This window comes from Phocoena phocoena, chromosome 8 (assembly GCF_963924675.1).
Source record: "Phocoena phocoena chromosome 8, mPhoPho1.1, whole genome shotgun sequence".
NCBI lineage: Eukaryota > Metazoa > Chordata > Mammalia > Artiodactyla > Phocoenidae > Phocoena > Phocoena phocoena.
The window spans coordinates 22526959-22546129 of record NC_089226.1 but is presented as its reverse complement, the minus strand read 5'-3'; the positions used below and the strand labels follow the sequence as shown (position 1 = coordinate 22546129).

Genomic DNA, 19171 nt, shown 5'->3' with positions numbered 1-19171 from the left:
CACTCTTCATCGCGGTGCGCGGGCCTCTCACTGTCGCGGCCTCTCTTGCTGCAGAGCACAGGCTCCATACACGCAGAGCTCAGTATTTGTAGCTCACGGGCCCAGCTGCTCCGTGGCACGTGGGATCTTCCCAGACCAGGGCTTGAACCCATGTCCCCTGCATTGGCAGGCAGACTCTCAACCACTGCGCCACCAGGGAAGCCCCCTTTTTATTTAATTTTTGATAGTTTGAGTAGTATGTGTCTCAGCGTTTTTCTTTTGGGTTTATCCTGTATGGGACTCTGCATGGGACTTGACTATTTCCTTTCCCATGTTAGGGAAGTTTTTGACTATAATCTCTTCAAATATTTTCTCAGACCCTTTCTTTTTCTCTTCTTCTTTTGGGAACCCTATAATTCCAATGTTGGTGGGTGCATTTAATGTTGTCCCAGAGGTCTCTGAGACTGTCCTCTATTCTTTTCATTCTTTTTTTCTTTATTCTGCTCCCTGGCAGTTATTTCCACCATTTTATCTTCCAACTCACTTATCCATTCTTCTGCCTCAGTTATTCTATTGATCCCTTCTAGAGTATTTTTAATTTCAGTTATTGTGTTGTTCATCACTGTCTGTTTGCTCTTTAGTTCTTCTAGATCCTTGTTAAACACTTCTTGTATTTTCTCCATTCTGTTTCCAAGATTTTGGATCATCTTTACTATCATTACTCTGAATTCTGTTTCAGGTAGGTTGCCTATTTTGTCTTCATTTATTTGGTCTTGTAGGTTTTTACCCTGCTCCTTCATCTGTAACATATTTTTTGTCATTTCTTTTTTTTTTTGATGGGTAGGGCTGTATTCCTGTCTTACTGGTTGTTTGGCCTGAGGCGTCCAGCAATGGCGTTTGCAGGCAGTTGGATAGAGCTAGGTCTTGGTGCCAAGATGAGGACCTCCAGGAGGCCTCACTCCAATTAATACTCCCTGGGGTCTGAGGTTCTCTGTTAGTCCAGTGGTTTGAACTCAGCACTCCCACCGCAAGAACTCGGGCCCAATCTCTGGCCTGGGAACCAAGATCCCACAAGCTGGGTGGCATGGCCAAAAAAAAAAAAAAAGAAAAAAAAAGAGAGAGAGAGAAAAAGGAGCAGTACAATAACAAAGAATAAAGATAAAAATATATTAGGAAAAATAATAATATAATTGAAACAACTGCAACAAGGTAAAACTAAACCACAACAGCAAAAAAAAAAAAAAAAAAAAAGTGGGGGGGAACAAGCCAAAAGGATCAGAACAATAACAAAGTATAAAGAATAAGATAAAATTAGAAAAAATAAAAATGCGTCAACAACAAGGTAAAACAGAACCCCAATCTAAAAGAAAAAAAAAAAACGAAGAAAAAAAGCCTTGGTTATGGGGAGCAGAGTTTAGATGGGGGGTGGAACTTAGGCAGGGGTGGGGTTTAGGGTGGAGCAGGGGCCTAGTTGGGGTGAGGGGTGACGTTTGAGCATGGGGCGGGGTCTAGGCTCAAAATATATATATTTTTTTAATTTCATTTTTTATGTAGCAGGTTCTTATTAGTTATCTATTTTATACTTATTAGTGTATATATGTCAAAAATCTAAAAACATATCAGGCTTTTGGTTTCAAGAGAGCAAACTGAACCCTTCAGTTTACTTTCCCTGTTTAAAAATTTCACTGGCATGACATACGCAAAAAGTTAAAAACAAGAAAAAACATTTAGCTGTGCTAGGAAAGGTTACCACGTTTAAAAAAAAAAAAAAAAAAAAACTGAGAAATTTCTGAATGGTATAGGATATAAAGACCCATACTGATGGCAAATGCCAATCAATGCCAAACAACCAAAACTTTTTTTTTTAATTTTTATTTATTTTTTTGGCCGCATCTGGTTTTCATTGCTTCATGTGGGCTTTCTCTAGGTGCTGCGAGCCGGGGCTACTTTTCGTTGCAGTACGCAGGCTTCTCATTGCCGTGGCTTCTCTTGTTGCGGAGCACAGGCTCTAGGCACGTGGGCTTCAGTATTTGCAGTACGCAAGCTCAGCTGTTGTGGCACGTGGACCCTAGAGAGTGTGGGCTCCAGTAGTTGTGGCGCTCAGGCTCAGCAGCTGTGGTGCACAGGCTTAGTTGCTCCGTGACACGTGGGATCTTCCCAGACCAGGGACCAAACCTGTGCCCCCTGCATTGGCAGGTGGATTGTTAACCACAGCACCACCAGGGAAGTCACAACCAAAACTTTAATGTGGACAAAAGAGACCCCAGATAATTCAACTTTGGCAAAAGATAGGTTGTCCCAACAGCTCCACAGAAAACATTCCAGCTCAGAGTGGCAGGAGTAGGAAATGTCAAGAGCAGCAGAGAGAAGTGTACCAACGCGCAGGCTTCAGCTTCTGTTTCTAGGCTTTTTGTGATTCACAATGCTAATTAAAAGGGGGATTTGCCACAGTGGGGCACAAGGGACAGTCTCTTAGCGAACTTCAGACTATCACACACAAACCAGGAAAAATGAGAGCAGAGGTCCCATCTTTCCCTACTTCTAAAAGTGTTCTAGGAAACTTTAGATCATGAACTTACAAGTAAAAACATACTTGGGCACATAACTACATTATATGTATATTTATTTAGAAGTTATACAATGCTATCACTAATATATTAGCATATTTTAAAAAAATAATTTGAAAGAGGAAAGACAAAAATATAGACAAACATTTTAATATTTTTTCTTGCATCCTAACAGATCATGTTGAGTACTCCTTGGGGATATTACTATTCTAATTCCACAAGCAGAAGCTGGAAGAGGAGGCCAGTGAAGAAAGAGTCAGCAGGGAGCAAACCAAAGGACCTCAAGCACTCAACTAGAATCCTCCACAGGGCAGATGGCCTCAAGCTGACATCCTAATCAGAAGTGAGGTTTTGTTACAGGTGGATTCATTTGAGAGAACTCCTACCCCTAGGTCTGCTCCTGGCCTGATCCTGAACCTACTGACCTGACAGGCCACCCATATACTCACTACACCCAAGGTAAACGCCTGCTTTTAGATCCTAACATTCTGGCTCTCATTATCAGGAAATAGAACAGGGACTACAAGAATTAATTGCTGAGAGAGCCCATACGAGATAACAATACTCTTTAACTTAGACCTCTTCATTTACAATATGAAATGTGTATAGCAAATACTGTTCTAGTACTTTAAACAGAGTCTCAATTAGTTCTCACAAAAACCTTCTGAAGGAGTAATGTTATCATCATCCTAATTGTACAAATGAGAAAAATGAGGCAAAGAAAGTATTTGTTTGCGTGAAGTCAAAGAGCTACAGCTGCGATTCTACTACAGGCAGTGTGGTTCCAGAGCCCACACTTTTCAACTACTACATATTACTGCATTATAATAAATGTAATTTAATTTTCCCTCGTGTCCAAACTAAAGCAATTCTGCTTAGTAAAAAAACAAAGATTTTATTTCTCACTATCCAATACCAAAAAGGCCCACTTGCTGATTCGTTTTTGACTAACACAAAACATTTTGCTCACTATAAATAACATTTCAATATGCTATGAAGTAGTAAATGCTAACTGCATCTACATTTTTATTCAAATAAGATAGACTATGTATTTACAAAACAGGAGACCTAGAAGAATCAACAGAAGTGAATATTAGTTCACAAAAGTAAAATATCTATAATGTATGGTGCATGCAGCTTCCTATGTTGTTTTCTTAAAAATTTGCTCACTCACACCAAAAAAAAGCCTTTCATCTTCCAAACAGACTTTATCAGGGCGTTCAAGTTCATTAATTATCTAATCAAGAGATTAAGTTTACTACTTTGTCAAGAGAAGAAACAACTTTCCAGGAGTTTTTAAATTCTATTTCATCGTATTTTGGATCAGTAGCTATCTAATATGTTATTTATTGCTGTAATGCCAGAAACTCTCTCTCCCATATTCTAAGGTCAATAGTAAGCTTGATCACAGACTATTGCTCTCCTGCTCATATGTATCAATAAAAGTTTATGTAAAAGTTACCTTCCTCCTTTTTGCAATCAATTCACTTCTTAACCACTTGACCTCTGGTCACCAATCTCTTTCCTCCTTTTCTCAATGAACCTTGATTACTTACAACATTATATACAGCATTACCTAGAGAGCCTAAATAAAACTACTAATAGTTTAGAGCAGGTCCCAGACTAACAGAATCTCTAGAGGTGGTTTTCAAGCATTGCTTTTCTTTTTTCCTCTTGAAAGCTCCCCAAGGTGGCTCAAATGTGCTCTCAAGAGTGAGAAAAAAAAAGACAGTATCAGTAGTCCAAGTTCTTTAACATGTTCTAACTCCAGGCTAGCATATTATGAGCCGACAACATCAAACTGCTGTCAGGTGCCTGTTTATAGCCTGTGCCTTTGCTCCTGCCATCCCCTTGAAACCAAGTTCCCCTAAAACCGAGTTTAGGATTAACCTCTCTATCCAACTTTATTCCCTTTCTTGTCCCCTCTGACCTTAATCCTGTGCTAAATGAACACTAATAATCAGAGTCAGATGACCAAAACTGCTGTTGTTGATAATATCATTAATGTACTAAAATTGCTGTTGTATCATCAGATATCATCATTAATGTACAGCTTACTTCTCCAGGGCTAGATAAGCTAACAGACCACCAAGTCATGAACCACCTGTCTAGCGAATCATAAACCAGAGACATCCTTTCTTCTACGATTAAGAAATGTCACAGAAAATGTCACAAGATGATGATTAACCCCAGCTTCTTTGTTCTTTCCCTTTTAAAAAAACCCTCTAACTCAAAGACCAGGTTGGAGTGGATCTGAGACTTGTCTCCCACTCCCTTGCTTGGTGCCCTGAAATAAACCCTTACTTTGCTGCAAACTCTCACTTTCAAGAGTTTGGCTTTCTATGCTGCGGGAACACAAGCCCATTGCTTGGTTACACCCGCTGTCTAGGATCTCCACCTATTCCACTCATGGACTATGGAGAATATCTTTTTTTTTCTTCTTCTTCTTTTATTTGCGGTACGCGGGCCTCTCAACTGTTGTGGCCTCTCCCATTGCGGAGCACAGGCTCCAGACGTGCAGGCTCCGTGGCATGTGGGATCTTCCCGGACTGGGGCATGAACCCATGTCCCCTGCATCGGCAGGCGGACTCTCAACCACTGCGCCACCAGGGAAGCCCTGGAGAATATATCTGAATTCCTTTTAGTCCTTGTTACAATGATTTGCATAACCGATGTTAAATACCTGCTAATAATTATTTTTAAAAAGTCCTATCTCTCAAAATCTAGGAATGAGAAAAACTATCCCCTAAAGTTGTTCAAGACATTTGAACAGGTACTGTGAAATATTCCAAGTGCTACATTTTTGCATTATAAGTTAGGGTAAAAAAACACAGAAAGAAGTATGCAGTAGCATCCACACTATGGTGTCAAAATTACTTCATTTGGTAAATGATACCTGGTCAAAAAGCTGTTTGCCAGTTGTGTTGGGCTGAATGGCAAATTCCAGCTCAGCATCCATTGTTGTTACTCTTACATTGATCTGCAATAAAAAACAAAGGGAAAATCAGTAGAAAAGAGAAAAATACTTTTATCTGATTTATAAAATAAAGTGGTATCATATATAGGCAATAAAAAGAAACTCTATAATGTACCTAATATTTTCTAAATATTTATTTATTAAAGTGATAGTTTGATTTATTTATATTTGTTTTTGATTACTTATTGAATACTTAACATACAGTAGGCACGAGGACCTGCGCTTTTCATTTTCTTATTTAGCCTCTGCAACAATACTAGGAGATATGTGCATTTCTATAGAAAAGTTCATTTCTACAGAAAAGTTTCCATCATTTGCCCAAGGACACATGGCTATCAAATGGCAGGGCAGAGGTATAACTCCAAATTCTTTGAATGTCATTCACTATTCCATATTTCTTTCAACATAAAAATCAAATATTTAGTTTCATACTGCAAATGTATTATTCTTCACTTTATAAAAACCATACATCTATTGCCTTTTATTTGCTAAACTTTTTTAAATTCCAATTTTTGGGTGTAAATACCTTTCTAGTTGGATATCTCACCAAAAACGTAACATGCCTTAACCAAAATAATTTTTACTCCAGAATAGCATCTTCACCTAGAATTCACCATGATATGGTAAAAACCTATCTTAACTTTTAACTCACACTATTAGAACTCTAAATCAGACTTATTTCCCCTTACGTTTTACTCATGCTAACAACCACATGTACCTCCACACATGTACTTTTATCTGAAATACCTTCTCTAATCAAAAAAATCTTATAGAGTTCCTTCTTTAAAATAATCTTTTAGGAAATATTAATACACATAAAATACTTGTAACATATACAGACAATGAAGCGTAACAAAATAAAACCCACTGTAACATAACAATAAATATATATTTGGTCTTCATCCTGGTTCCTGGCAGAGCTCCTAAAATCGCTGGAATTTCCTGAGTGATAGATGTGAGAGGATGATCTTTTGTTATTCATAATAAGCTCCTTTCAACCATAACGGAGTTTATGCTAATGAGGTGACTCCAGATGGGCCCTAATAGCTTCAGAATGGAGGCTGGTAGCCAGAGAAACCAATCACATGATTAGAGGATTGAACCTTTTAGACATCCACCCCGACTGCCCAGGAGGGGAAAGGCTGGGGAATGAGCTCATCATCAATGTCCAATGATTTAATCAATCACACCTATGAAATGGAACCTCCATAAAACCCTAAACAAAAGGGTTCAGAGAGCTTCCCTGCTTCTTCCTGCTGAGAGGGTGCTGCACTGCAAACTCCACAAAGACAGAAACTCCTTCACTCAGCACCCTTCGGGACCTCACCTTCTTCATCTGTTTCGTTTGTATCCTTTATAGTACCCTTCATATTAACTAGTAATAGTAAGTAAAGTGTTTCCCTGAGTTCTGTGAGCTGTTATATATAGCAAATTATAGAATCTGAAGAGGGGATCGTGGGAATCCCCAAACGTTAGCCAAGTTAGACAGAAGTGTGAGCCACTTGCACTATCTGTGATTTGCTTCAGAAGTCCAGAGCAGTCCGGTGGGTCTGCGCTAATTCTGGGTAGTTGTGTCAGAACAAATTAAATTGCAGGACACACAACTGGTATCCACATAGAACTGGAGAACTGCTTGGTACGGAAAACCCACACATGTGGTATCAGAACATTCTGAATAAAGAAAATGTTTTCCTTTTTGGTGTCAGAACATTTTGAACAAAGAAAAGGTTCTCCTTTACCCATAAATCTACCATTCAACTTAAAAACTAGAAATGACAAAAAATGTCACCAGTGTATTTCTTCTTTGTGAATTCCCTGACCCCAATGCCCACAGCTAAGTACTAACCTAAATTTTGTGTTTGTCATCCCCTTAGCTTTTTAAAAAACAATATTTCTGTCACAAATGTAGGTATCTATATGTAAAATATTGTTTAGTTTTTGATTTTTAGCTGCATAGCTGTATTAAAATTGTATACTTGCTAATAAAGTCCTTCTTGATGTGGGCAATGATTACATATGTATATTTTATGAAAATTCATCAACTACACACATATATTCTTTTGCATATGTATATTCTATTTCAATAAAAGGTTTAAACAAAAATTTTGCTACACTAGTTTGCCTTTTCACAATTATATTTCTAAGATTCACTGATGTTTTTGTGAGTAGTTGCAATTCATTCATCTTTATATGACTAGACAGTAATTCATTTACCATTTTCCTATCGATTGACATTAAATTGTTTCCAATTTTTTGGTTATTAAGAACAATACTGCTATGAACATTCTTCTACATGTCTCCTAGTGCATGTGTCTGAGTTTCTCTAGGAGTATAACTCAGAATTCCTGGGTGATAAAGTATATGCATAGCTTCAACTTTACAATGTAATGCTGAATTGTCTTCCAACATGATTGTATCAATTTACACTCCCATAAATAATAATTCCTGCTGCTCTATATTTTCACTAATAGTGGATATAATCAGATTTTTTAATGTTTAACAATCTAGTGGGTACAAAATGATATCTCAATATGGTGTTAACATGCAGGTTCTTGATCCCTAATGAAGTTGGAAACTTTTTCTTATGTGTGATATGCAGAATTATAAGACAGCCCCCATGATCTCCTCGCCCCCACCCCCACCTTACTCCCATGATTATGTTAACATTACAAGACAAAAGGGATTTTGCAGATGTACTTAAGGTTACTAATCAGTTGACCTAAAGATAGGAAAATCATTGTGGGTGGGCCTGAGCTAATCACATGATTCCTTTAAAAGCAAAGAGTTTTCTCTGACTGGGTGCAGAAGTCAGAGAGATTTAAAGTGTGAGAGGACTTTGACATTAAAGAGGTTATCCACTGCTGAATTGGAGGGGGCATGAGCAAAGGACTTGTCACACACACCACACTCTACGACTAAGAGAGACCCCTGGCCAACAGCTAGCAAGAAAATGGGGACTTCATTCACCAGTAAAGAAGGATAGATCATTCTGCAAGGCAATGGATTGTGCCAATGATAGGAATGAAGTTGAAAGAGAACCCCAAACTTCAGATGAGAATGCAGTTGAGCTACACCTTGACTTCAGGGTAGTGAGACCCTGAGCAGAGAACCCATTCATATCATCCCGTATTTCTAGCATATAAAACTGTGAGATAATAGATGTGTGTTGTTTCAAGCTACCAAATTTGTGATAATTTGTTATAGAGCAATAGAAAAGTAATATAATATGCTTATTGACCACTCAGTCTCCCCATCTTTCAAAATTACTGTTCACATGTATTGCTTATTTTCTATTGGGTTGTCTTTTTCTTACTCATATGTGGGAGATCTTTATATATTCTAGATATTAATCCTTTGTCAGTTACGTGCATTACAAAGAAATCTACTAGTTTGTAGCTTGCCCTTCTATTTTATGAAGAGTCCCTCTCTATGATAAACATTTTTAAAATTTTAATGTTGAATTTATCAATGTTTTACATGCAGATATCAATTTTTTGCCATATTTAAGAAAACCTTTAACACAACACTGTAAATCAACTATACCCCAATATAAAATAATTTTTTTTTTTTTAAAAAGCAAAGAAATCCTTCCCGAGTCTGGAGTCATAAAGATATTCTTATATTTCCTATCAAAGTTTTGTTTTTCATAGTTTGTCTTCAATGATTTTTGCTTATGATTTAAGGTAGAAATCCAATTTCATTTCCTAATCCCCAGAGGGATAATAATACAGTGATTTTAAACATCCAAACATGCTGTATATTGATTACCTCATTCACTCTCCAAAGACTGCACTGTCACAAATCTAATGTCCATAGGTATGGGTCTTATTTTGTGCTATTCTGTTGTACTGTTCAATTGAACTATTCTGCCAATACCATATTGTCTGAATTACTGTATCTTTAAATAAGCCTTGATATCTGGTATGGCAAGTCATCCCTTATTATTTTCAGAACTGTTTTGGCTATTCTTGTCTCTTTGTTCTTGCTCTTGACTCCACATATAATTATAAATTTTTCAAAACACCACATTATGATTTAAATTGGAACTACACTAAATTCATCAGCCTCTTGGGGTAAAAAATGACATCTTTCAATATTGACTCTTACTATCCAAGTGTATGGTTCTTTCTATGCATTGATTTAGGTCTTCTTTAAGATCTTTTTAAAAAATGTTTATAATTTCCTCCAGAAAAATCATATTAATCATTTAAGATATCTTTCTCCTATGGTTTTATAGCTATTATAATTATAGGTTCATAATCCCAAGACATCCTAAATGCATTGAAAACTCTAGTTTATTAGCTAATTTCTAGCAAAAACAATTGAAGTAAGTCCACCTGGTGAATTAATTTAACCCACTTCAAATGGATATTCACACACCGATCTACAGAAATGCTGATGTGATGCAACAGACCTTGATGGAAATTTCATAACACTACTTATGCACATAATACATTGTATATTCATCTTTCTAAAATCCAAAGAATTCCAACTACTGAAACTCATCTAGCTTAAAGCGTTTCAAACATAGGGTCATAAATATGATGAAGTATCTTTCCAAAATTTTTTCTGGTTTTACTTCTGTAGAAATGCAATTGATTTTTATATTGATCCTTTTATCAGCTCCCTTGCGAACTGTTAAAATGTAAATTCTTGTATTTATATAAACCAGGGGTCAGAAAACTTTTTCTGTAAAGGTACAAATAGTAAATATTTCAGGCTTTGCAGACCATACTGTCTGCTGCATCTAGTCAATTCTCCTGCTATAGCAGAAAAGCAGTTATAGATAATAAACAATGAGCATACTGTGTTCCAACAAAACTTTACAGACATTGAAATTTGAATTTCATATAATTTTCAAGTCATGAAATATTACTATTCGTTTGATTTTTTTTTCAACCGTTGAAAATGTAAGAATCATTCTTAGCTTGAAGGTTGTACAAAAACAAGTGGTGGGCTGGCTCTGGCCTATGGGCCATAATTTGCCAACCCGATATAAATAAATACCTTAACATCTTCAAAGTGTTTCTTCCTTTCCAGTACTAGAGTTTTTAATTACTCTGCACATGCTTTCTGTTCAATGTTGAACAGCGGCAGTGATAGTGTGTACATTTTGTCTTGTCCCCGATCTTAAAAGAAAAGCTTCCACTGTTAACAAATTAAGAATTACGTTTGTTATAGGTTTTCTTCAATACTTAGCTAAAGAAGTATTGGTTTTTACTTTTAAATCATGAATAGTTGTTCAATTTTAGCAACTGCTCTGAATTTATTATATGATTTTTCTCCTTAAAACTAACCATATGATTGTAGCAGAGACTACTTGTTGTTTGACCACCAAAATCTAACAGAATTACCGTTTGACATGGCTACTGAGCTACAAGAACATTTCTCAATGTCTCTTGCAATTAGGTATGGCTATGTGACTAAGGTCTCACCAACAGAATATGAACAGAAGAGACAGATATAAGGCCACTTTTCAGCCTAGTCATAAATAGTGAGCATGCTTCAGTAGCTGCTCACGGGCTCTAGAGCAGAGGCTCAGCAGTTGTGGCATAAGGGCTTAGCTACTCCGCGGCACGTGGGATCTTCCTGGACCAGGGCTCGAACCTGTGTCCCCTGCATTGGCAGGCGGATTCCTAACCACTGTGCCACCAGGGAAGCCTTATATATAATTTTTAATCCTTACTCTTAGGAAAAATAAATGTTCTCCACTCAATTATTCAGACAGTTTTCCAAACTACTTTTAACTTTCACATTACTATCAGAAATAAGAGTTCTAGTTGATCCACATCCTTACAGCCAAGGTATTATCAGTCTAATTATAGCTCCTCTGGTAAATATAAGGTGGTATCTCACTGTATTTTTAATTTATGTTTCCCTGATAACCAAAGATACTGAGGATATTTTCAACTGCTTATTCGCTATTAATATATTTTCTTTTGTGAAGTAGCTGTTCAAAGTTTTTGCCCACTTTTTAAAAATTGGGTTGTCTTACTGAATTCTAAAAGAATGCTATACTGAAATCATTTTCTCCCAATCTGCCTTGCCTTTTTTACTTTCTTATTGTTGTCTTTCAAATAGCAAATTTTTTTTTGATTAACCCATTTTTTTAGGTTCAACGGCTTAAATGAGGTATAATTTTTTTTAACATCTTTATTGGAGTATAATTGCTTTACAATGGTGTGTTAGTTTCTGCTTTATAACAAAGTGAATCAGTTATACATATACATATGTTCCCATATCTCTTCCCTCTTGTGTCTCCCTCCCTCCCACCCTCCCTATCCCACCCCTCTAGGTGGTCACAAAGCACCGAGTTGATCTCCCTGTGCTGTGCAGCTGCTTCCCACTAGCTATCCATTTTATGTTTCGTAGTGTATGTATGTCCATGCCACTCTCTCACTTTGTCATAGCTTACCCTTCGCCCTCCCCATATCCTCAAGTCCATTCTCTAGTAGGTCTCTGTCTTTATTCCTGTCTTACCCCTAGGTTCTTCATGACATTTTCTTTTTCTTAGATTCCATATATATATGTGTTAGCATACAGTATTTGTCTTTCTCTTTCTGACTTACTTCACTCTGTATGACAGACTCTAGGTCCATCCACTTAACTACAAATAACTCAATTTCATTTATTTTTATGGCTGAGTAATATTCCATTGTATGTGTCACATCTATTTTATCCATTCATCTGATGATGGACACTTAGGTTGTTTCCATCTCCTGGCTATTGTAAATAGAGCTGCAATGAATATTTTGGTACATGACTCTTTCTGAATTATGGTTTTCTCACCGTATATGCCCAGTAGTGGGACTGCTGGGTCATATGGTAGTTTTTTTTTTTTTTTTAAACATCTTTATTGGGGTATAATTGCTTTACAATGGTGTGCTAGTATCTGCTTTATAACAAAGTGAATCAGTTATACATATACATATGTTCTCATATGTCTTCCCTCTTGCATCTCCCTCCCTCCCACTCTCCCTATCCCACCACTCCAGGCTGTCACAAAGCACCGAGCTAATATCCTGTGCCTTGTGGCTGCTTCCCCCTAGCTATCTACCTTACTACGTTTGTTAGTGTGTATATGTCCATGACTCTCTCTCACCCTGTCAAAGCTCACCCTTCCCCCTCCCCATATCCTCAAGTCCGTTCTCCAGTAGGTCTGCGTCTTTATTCCTGTCTTACCCCTAGGTTCTTCATGACATTTTTCCTTAAATTCCATATATATGTGTTAGCATACGGTATTTGTCTTTTTCTTTCTGACTTACTTCACTCTGAATGACAGACTCTAGGTCTATCCATCTCATTACAAATAGCTCAATTTCATTTCTTTTTAAGGCTGAGTAATATTCCAATGTATATATGTGCCACATCTTCTTTATCCATTCATCCGATGATGGGCGCTTAGGTTGTTTCCATCTCCGGGCTATTGTAAATAGAGCTGCAATGAACATTTTGGTACATGACTCTTTTTGAATTTTGGTTTTCTCAGGGTATATGCCCAGTAGTGGGATTGCTGGGTCATATGGTAATTCTATTTGTAGTTTTTTAAGGAACCTCCATACTGTTCTCCATAGTGGCGGTACCAATTCACATTCCCACCAGCAGTGCAAGAGTGTTCCCTTTTCTCCACACCTTCTCCAGCATTTATTGTTTCTAGATATTTTGATGATGGCCATTCTGACCGGTGTGAGATGATATCTCATTGTAGTTTTAATTTGCATTTCTCTAATGATTAATGATGTTGAGCATTCTTTCATGTGTTTGTTGGCAGTCTGTATATCTTCTTTGGAGAAATGTCTACTTAGGTCTTCTGTCCATTTTTGGATTCGGTTGTTTGCTTTTTTGTTATTGAGCTGCATGAGCTGCTTGTAAATTTTGGAGATTAATCCTTTGTCAGCTGTTTCGTTTGCAAATATTTTCTCCCATTCTGAGGGTTGTCTTTTTGCCTTGTTTATGGTTTCCTTTGCTGTGCAAAAGCTCTGAAGTTTCATTAGGTCCCATTTGTTTATTTTTGCTTTTATTTCCATTTCTCTAGCAGGAGGTAGGTCAAAAAGGATCTTGCTGTGATCTATGTCACAGAGTGTTCTGCCTATGTTTTCCTCTAAGTGTTTGATAGTTTCTGGCCTTACATTTAGGTCTTTAATCCATTTTGAGCTGATTTTTGTGTATGGTGTTAGGGAGTGTTCTAATCTCATACTTTTACATGTACCTGTCCAGTTTTCCCAGCACCACTTATTCAAGAGGCTGTCCTTTGTACACTGTACATTCCTGCCTCCTTTATCAAAGATAAGGTGACCATAAGTGAGTGGGTTTATCTCTGGGCTTTCTATCCTGTTCCACTGATCTATATTTCTGTTTCTGTGCCAGTACCATACTGTCTTGATTACTATAGCTTTGTACTGTAGTCTGAAGACAGGGAGCCAGATTTCTCCAGCTCCGTTTTTCATTCTCAAGATTGCTTTGGCTATTCGGGGTCTTTGGGTTTCCATACAAATTGTGAAATTTTTTGTTCTAGTTCTGTGAAAAACGCCAGTGGTAGTTTGATAGGGACTGCACTGAATCTGTAGATTGCTTTGGGTAGTAGAGTCATTTTCACAATGTTGATTCTTCCAATCCAAGAACATGGTATATCTCTCCACCTATTTGTATCATCTTTAATTCCTTTCATCAGTGTCTTATAATTTTCTCCATACAGGTCTTTTGTCTACTTAGGTAGGTTTATTCCTAGGTATTTTGTTCTTTTTGTTGCAATGGTAAATGGGAGTGTTTTCTTGATTTCACTTTCAGGTTTTTCATCATTAGTGTACAGGAATGCCAGAGATTTCTGTGCATTAATTTTGTATCCTGCTACTTTACCAAATTCACTGATTAGCTCTAGTAGTTTTCTGGTAGCATCTTTAGTATTCTCTATGTATACTATCATGTCATCTGCAAACAGTGACAGCTTTACTTCTTCTTTTCCAATTTGGATTTCTTTTATTTCCTTTTCTTCTCTGATTGCTATGGCTAAAACTTCCAAAACTATGTTGAATAAGAGTGGGCAACCTTGTCTTATTACTGATCTTAGTGGAAATGCTTTCAGTTTTTCACCATTGAGGATGATGTTGGCTGTCGGTTTGTCATATATGGCCTATATGGAAAGTTCCCTCTATGCCTAATTTCTGGAGAGTTTTTATCATGAATGGGTGCTGAATTTTGTCGAAAGCTTTCTCTGCATCTACTGAGATGACCATATGGTCTTTCTCCTTCAATTTGCTAATATGGTGTATCACATTGATTGATTTGCGTATATTGAAGAATCCTTGCATTCCTGAAATAAACATCACTTGATCATGATGTATGATCCTCTAAATGTGCTGTTGGATTCTGTTTGCTAGTATTTTGTTAAGGATTTTTGCATCTATGTTCATCAGTGATATTGGCCTGTAGTTTCCTTTCTTTGTGACATCCTTGCCTGGTTTTGGTATCAGGGTGATTGATGGTGGCCTCGTAGAATGAGTTTGGGAGTGTTCCTCCCTCTGCTATATTTTGGAAGAGTTTGAGAAGGATAGGTGTTAGCAAAATGTTTGATAGAATTCGCCTGTGAAGCCATCTGGTCCTGGGCTTTTGTTTCTTGGAAGATTTTCAATCACAATTTCAATTTCACTGCTTGTGATTCGTCTGTTCATATTTTCTATTTCTTCCTGATTCAGTCTTGGCAGGTTGTGCATTTCTAAGAATTTGTCCATTTCTTCCAGGTTGTCCATTTTATTGGCATAGAGTTGCTTGTAATAATCTCTCACGATCTTTTGTATTTCTGCAGTGTCAGTTGTTACTTCTCCTTTTTCATTTCTAATTCTATTGATTTCAGTCTTCTCCCTTTTTTTCTTGATGAGTCTGGCTAATGGTTTATCAATTTTGTTTATCTTCTCAAAGAACCAGCTTTTAGTTTTACTGATCTTTGCTATCGTTTCCTTCATTAATTTCTGATGTAATCTTTATGATTTCCTTCCTTCTGCTAATTTTGGGGTTTTCTGGTTCTTCTTTCTCTAACTGCTTTAGGTGCAAGGTTAGGTTGTTTATTCGAGATGTTTCCTGTTTCTTAAGGTAGGATTGTATTGTTATAAACTTCCCTCTTAGAACTGCTTTTGCTGCATCCCATAGGTTTTGGGTCGTCGTGTCTCCATTGTCATGTTTCTAGTTATTTTTTGATTTCCTCTTTGATTTCTTCAGTGATCACTTCGTTATTAAGTAGTGTGTTGTTTAGCCTCCATGTGTTTGTACTTTTTACAGATTTTTTCCTGTAATTGATATCTACTCTCATAGTGTTGTGGTCAGAAAAGATACATGATACAATTTCAATTTTCTTAAATTTACCAAGGCTTGATTTGTGACCCAAAATATGATCTATCCTGGAGAATGTTCTATGAGCACTTGAGAAAAATGTGTATTCTGGTTTTTTTTTGATGGAATATCCTATAAATATCAATTAAGTCCATCTTGTTTAATGTATCATTTAAAGTTTGTGTTTCCTTATTTATTTTCATTTTGGATGATCTGTCCATTGGTGAAAGTGGGGTGTTAAAGTCCCCTACTATGAATGTGTTACTGTCGATTTCCCCTTTTATGGCTGTCAGTATTTGTCTTATGTATTGAGGTGCTCCTATGTTGGGTGCATAAATATTTACAATTTTTGTATCTTCTTCTTGGGTTGATCCCTTGATCATTATGTAGTGTCCTTCTTTGTCTCTTCTAATAGTCTTCACTTTAAAGTCTATTTTGTCTGATATGAGAATTGCTACTCCAGCTTTCTTTTGGTTTCCATTTGCATGGAATATTTTTTTCCATCCCCTTAATTTCAATCTGTATGTGTCTCTAGGTCTGAAGTGGGTCTCTTGTAGACAGCATATATATGCGTCTTATTTTTGTATCCATTCAGCCAGTCTGTGTCTTTTGGTGGGAGCATTTAATCCATTTATGTTTAAGGTAATTATTGATATGTATGTTCCTATTCCCATTTTCTTAATTGTTTTGGGTTTGTTATTGTAGGTCTTTTCCTTCTCTTGTGTTTCTTGCCTAGAGAAGATCCTTTAGCATTTGTTGTAATGCTGGTTTGGTGGTGCTGAACTCTCTCAGCTTTTGCTTGTCTGTAAAGGTTTTAATTTCTCCATCAAATCTGAATGAGATCCTTGCTGGGCAGAGTAATCTTGGTCGTAGGTTTTTCTCCTTCATCACTTTAAATATGTCTTGCCAGTCCCTTCTGGCTTGCAGAGTTTCTGCTCTAAGATCAGCTGTTAACCGTATGGGGATTCCCTTGTGTGTTATTTCTTGTTTTTCCCTTGCTGCTTTTAATACGTTTTCTTTGTATTTAATTTTTGACAGTTTGAGTAATATGTGTCTTATCATGTTTCTCCTTGGATTTATCCTGTATGGGACTCTCTGTGCTTCCTGGACTTGATTAACTATTTCCTTTCCCATATTAGCGAAGTTTTCAACTACAAACTCTTCAAATATTTTCTCAGTCCCTTTCTTTTTCTCTTCTTCTTCTGGAACCCCTATAATTCGAATGTTGGTGTGTTTCATGTTGTCCCAGAGGTCTCTGAGACTGTCCTCAGTTTTTTTCATTTTTTTTTCTTTATTCTGCTCTGCAGTAGTTATTTCCACTATTTTATCATCCAGTTCACTTATCTGCTCTTCTGCCTCAGTTATTCTGCTATTGATCCCTTCTAGAGTATTTTTAATTTCATTTATTGTGTTGTTCATCGTTGCTTGTTTCATCTTTACTTCTTCTAGGTCCTTGTTAAATGTTTCTTGCATTTTCTCTATTCTATTTCCAAGATTTGGGATCATCTTTACTATCATTATTCTGAATTCGTTTTCAGGTAGATTGCCTATTTCCTCTTCATTTGTTAGGTCTGGTGGGTTTTTATCTTGCTCCTTCATCTGCTGTGTTTTTCTGTCTTCTCATTTTGCTTATCTTACTGTGTTTGGGGTCTCCTTTTTGCAGGCTGTAGGTTCGTAGTTCCCATTGTTTTTGGTGTCTGTCTCCAGTGGCTAAAGTTGGTTCAGTGGGTTGTGTAGCCTTCCTGGTGGAGGGGACTAGTGCCTGTGTTCTGGTGGATGAGGTTGGATCTTGTCTTTCTGGTGGGCAGGTCCACGTCTCGTGGTGTGTTTTGGGGTGTCTGTGGACTTATTATGATTTTAGGCAGCCTCTCTGCTAATGGGTGGGGTTGTGTTCCTGTCTTGCTAGTTGTTTGGTATAGGGTGTCCAGAACTGTAGCTTGCTGGTCGTTGAGTGAAGCTGGGTGTTGGTGTTGAGATGGAGATCTCTGGGAGATTTTCGCTGTTTGAAATTACGTGGAGCTGGGAGGTCTCTTGTGGACCAGTGTCCTAAAGTTGGCTCTCCCACCTCAGAGGCACAGCACTGACTCCTGGCTGCAGCACCAGGAGACTTTCATACACATGGCCTGCCCGTGGTGCCGACGACTGTCGCGGCTTCGGCCGCCAGGGCCCCTCCAGAGCCGGCAGCCGCAGGGAGGCCGCCTCCCCTCAGGCTCCGGGGCAGTTCCGTCACGGCAGAGGGAAGAGACCCCGAGCCAGGAGTTCCTGCTCTATGGAAATGTGGGCTCCTTTCTCCAAATAGCAAACTTTTTAATTTTGATGTTCAATTTTTTTTTTTAATGCTTCAAACTTTCTGTGTACTATCAAAGAAATCTTTGCCTACCCCATGACTGCAAAAATGTTTTCTATTTTCTTCTAGAAGTTTTATAGTTTGGGCCTTTTAATTTAGGCCTGTGATCCATTCAGAGTTAGTTGTTTGTGTAAACTGTGATATAAGAGTCAAGATTCGTATTTTTCTGTATGGATAACTCTTTGTTCCAACATCATTTCTTGAAAAGAATTTAATTTCCCTATTGAATTGTGTGACAACATTGTGTGTGGAGATGTATATTTGTTCCACTGATCCTATTATCTAATATTTTAATGCCACACTGTCTTATTTTTGTTGCCTGAAAATAAGTGTTGAAATCCAGGAGTATAAGTGCTCCACCCTTGTTTTTTTTTTATTTTATTTTTTAAATAAATTCATTTATTTATTTTTGGCTGTGCTGGGTCTTCGTTGCTCCGTGAGGGCTTTTCTCTGGCTGCAGCGAGTGGGAGACTATTCTTCGTTGCAGTGTGCGGGCCTCTCACTGTAGTGGTCTCTCTTGTTATGGAGCAGGGGCTCTAGGCACGTGGGCTTCAGTAGTTGTGGCTCACAGGCTCTAGAGCTCAGGCTCAGTAGTTGTCACGCATCAGCTTGGTTCCTCCGCAGCATGGGGAATCTTCCCGGACTAGGGCTCGAACCTGTGTCCCCTGCACTGGCAGGCGGACTTCTAACCACTGTGCCATCAGGGAAACCCCACCCTTTACTTTTTTTTTTTAACAACTTTATTGGAGTATAATTGCTTTACAATGTTTTCTTAGTTTCTGCTGTACAACAAAGTGAATCAGCTATATGTATAAATATATCCCCATATCCCCTCCCTCTTGCGTCTCCCTCCCACCCTCCCTATCCCACGCCTCTAGGTGGTCACAAAGCACCGAGCTGATCTCCCTGTGCTATGCAGCTGCTTCCCACTAGCTATTGCTTTAGCTATTCCACATAAGTTTTGGCTCTTCCATAAAC

General features: G+C 37.7%; 1 protein-coding gene across 2 annotated transcripts in view; it reads right to left on the bottom strand.

The window, feature by feature from the left end:
* The window catches only part of RDX (radixin), a 99804-nt gene that overhangs the window by 65820 nt on the left and 14813 nt on the right, over positions 1-19171 (bottom strand). For both annotated transcript variants that reach the window (XM_065882373.1, XM_065882372.1), the window contains exon 3: positions 5443-5526. In XM_065882373.1, the coding sequence (XP_065738445.1) occupies positions 5443-5526 (84 nt within the window). The remainder of the gene's footprint in view (positions 1-5442; positions 5527-19171) is intronic.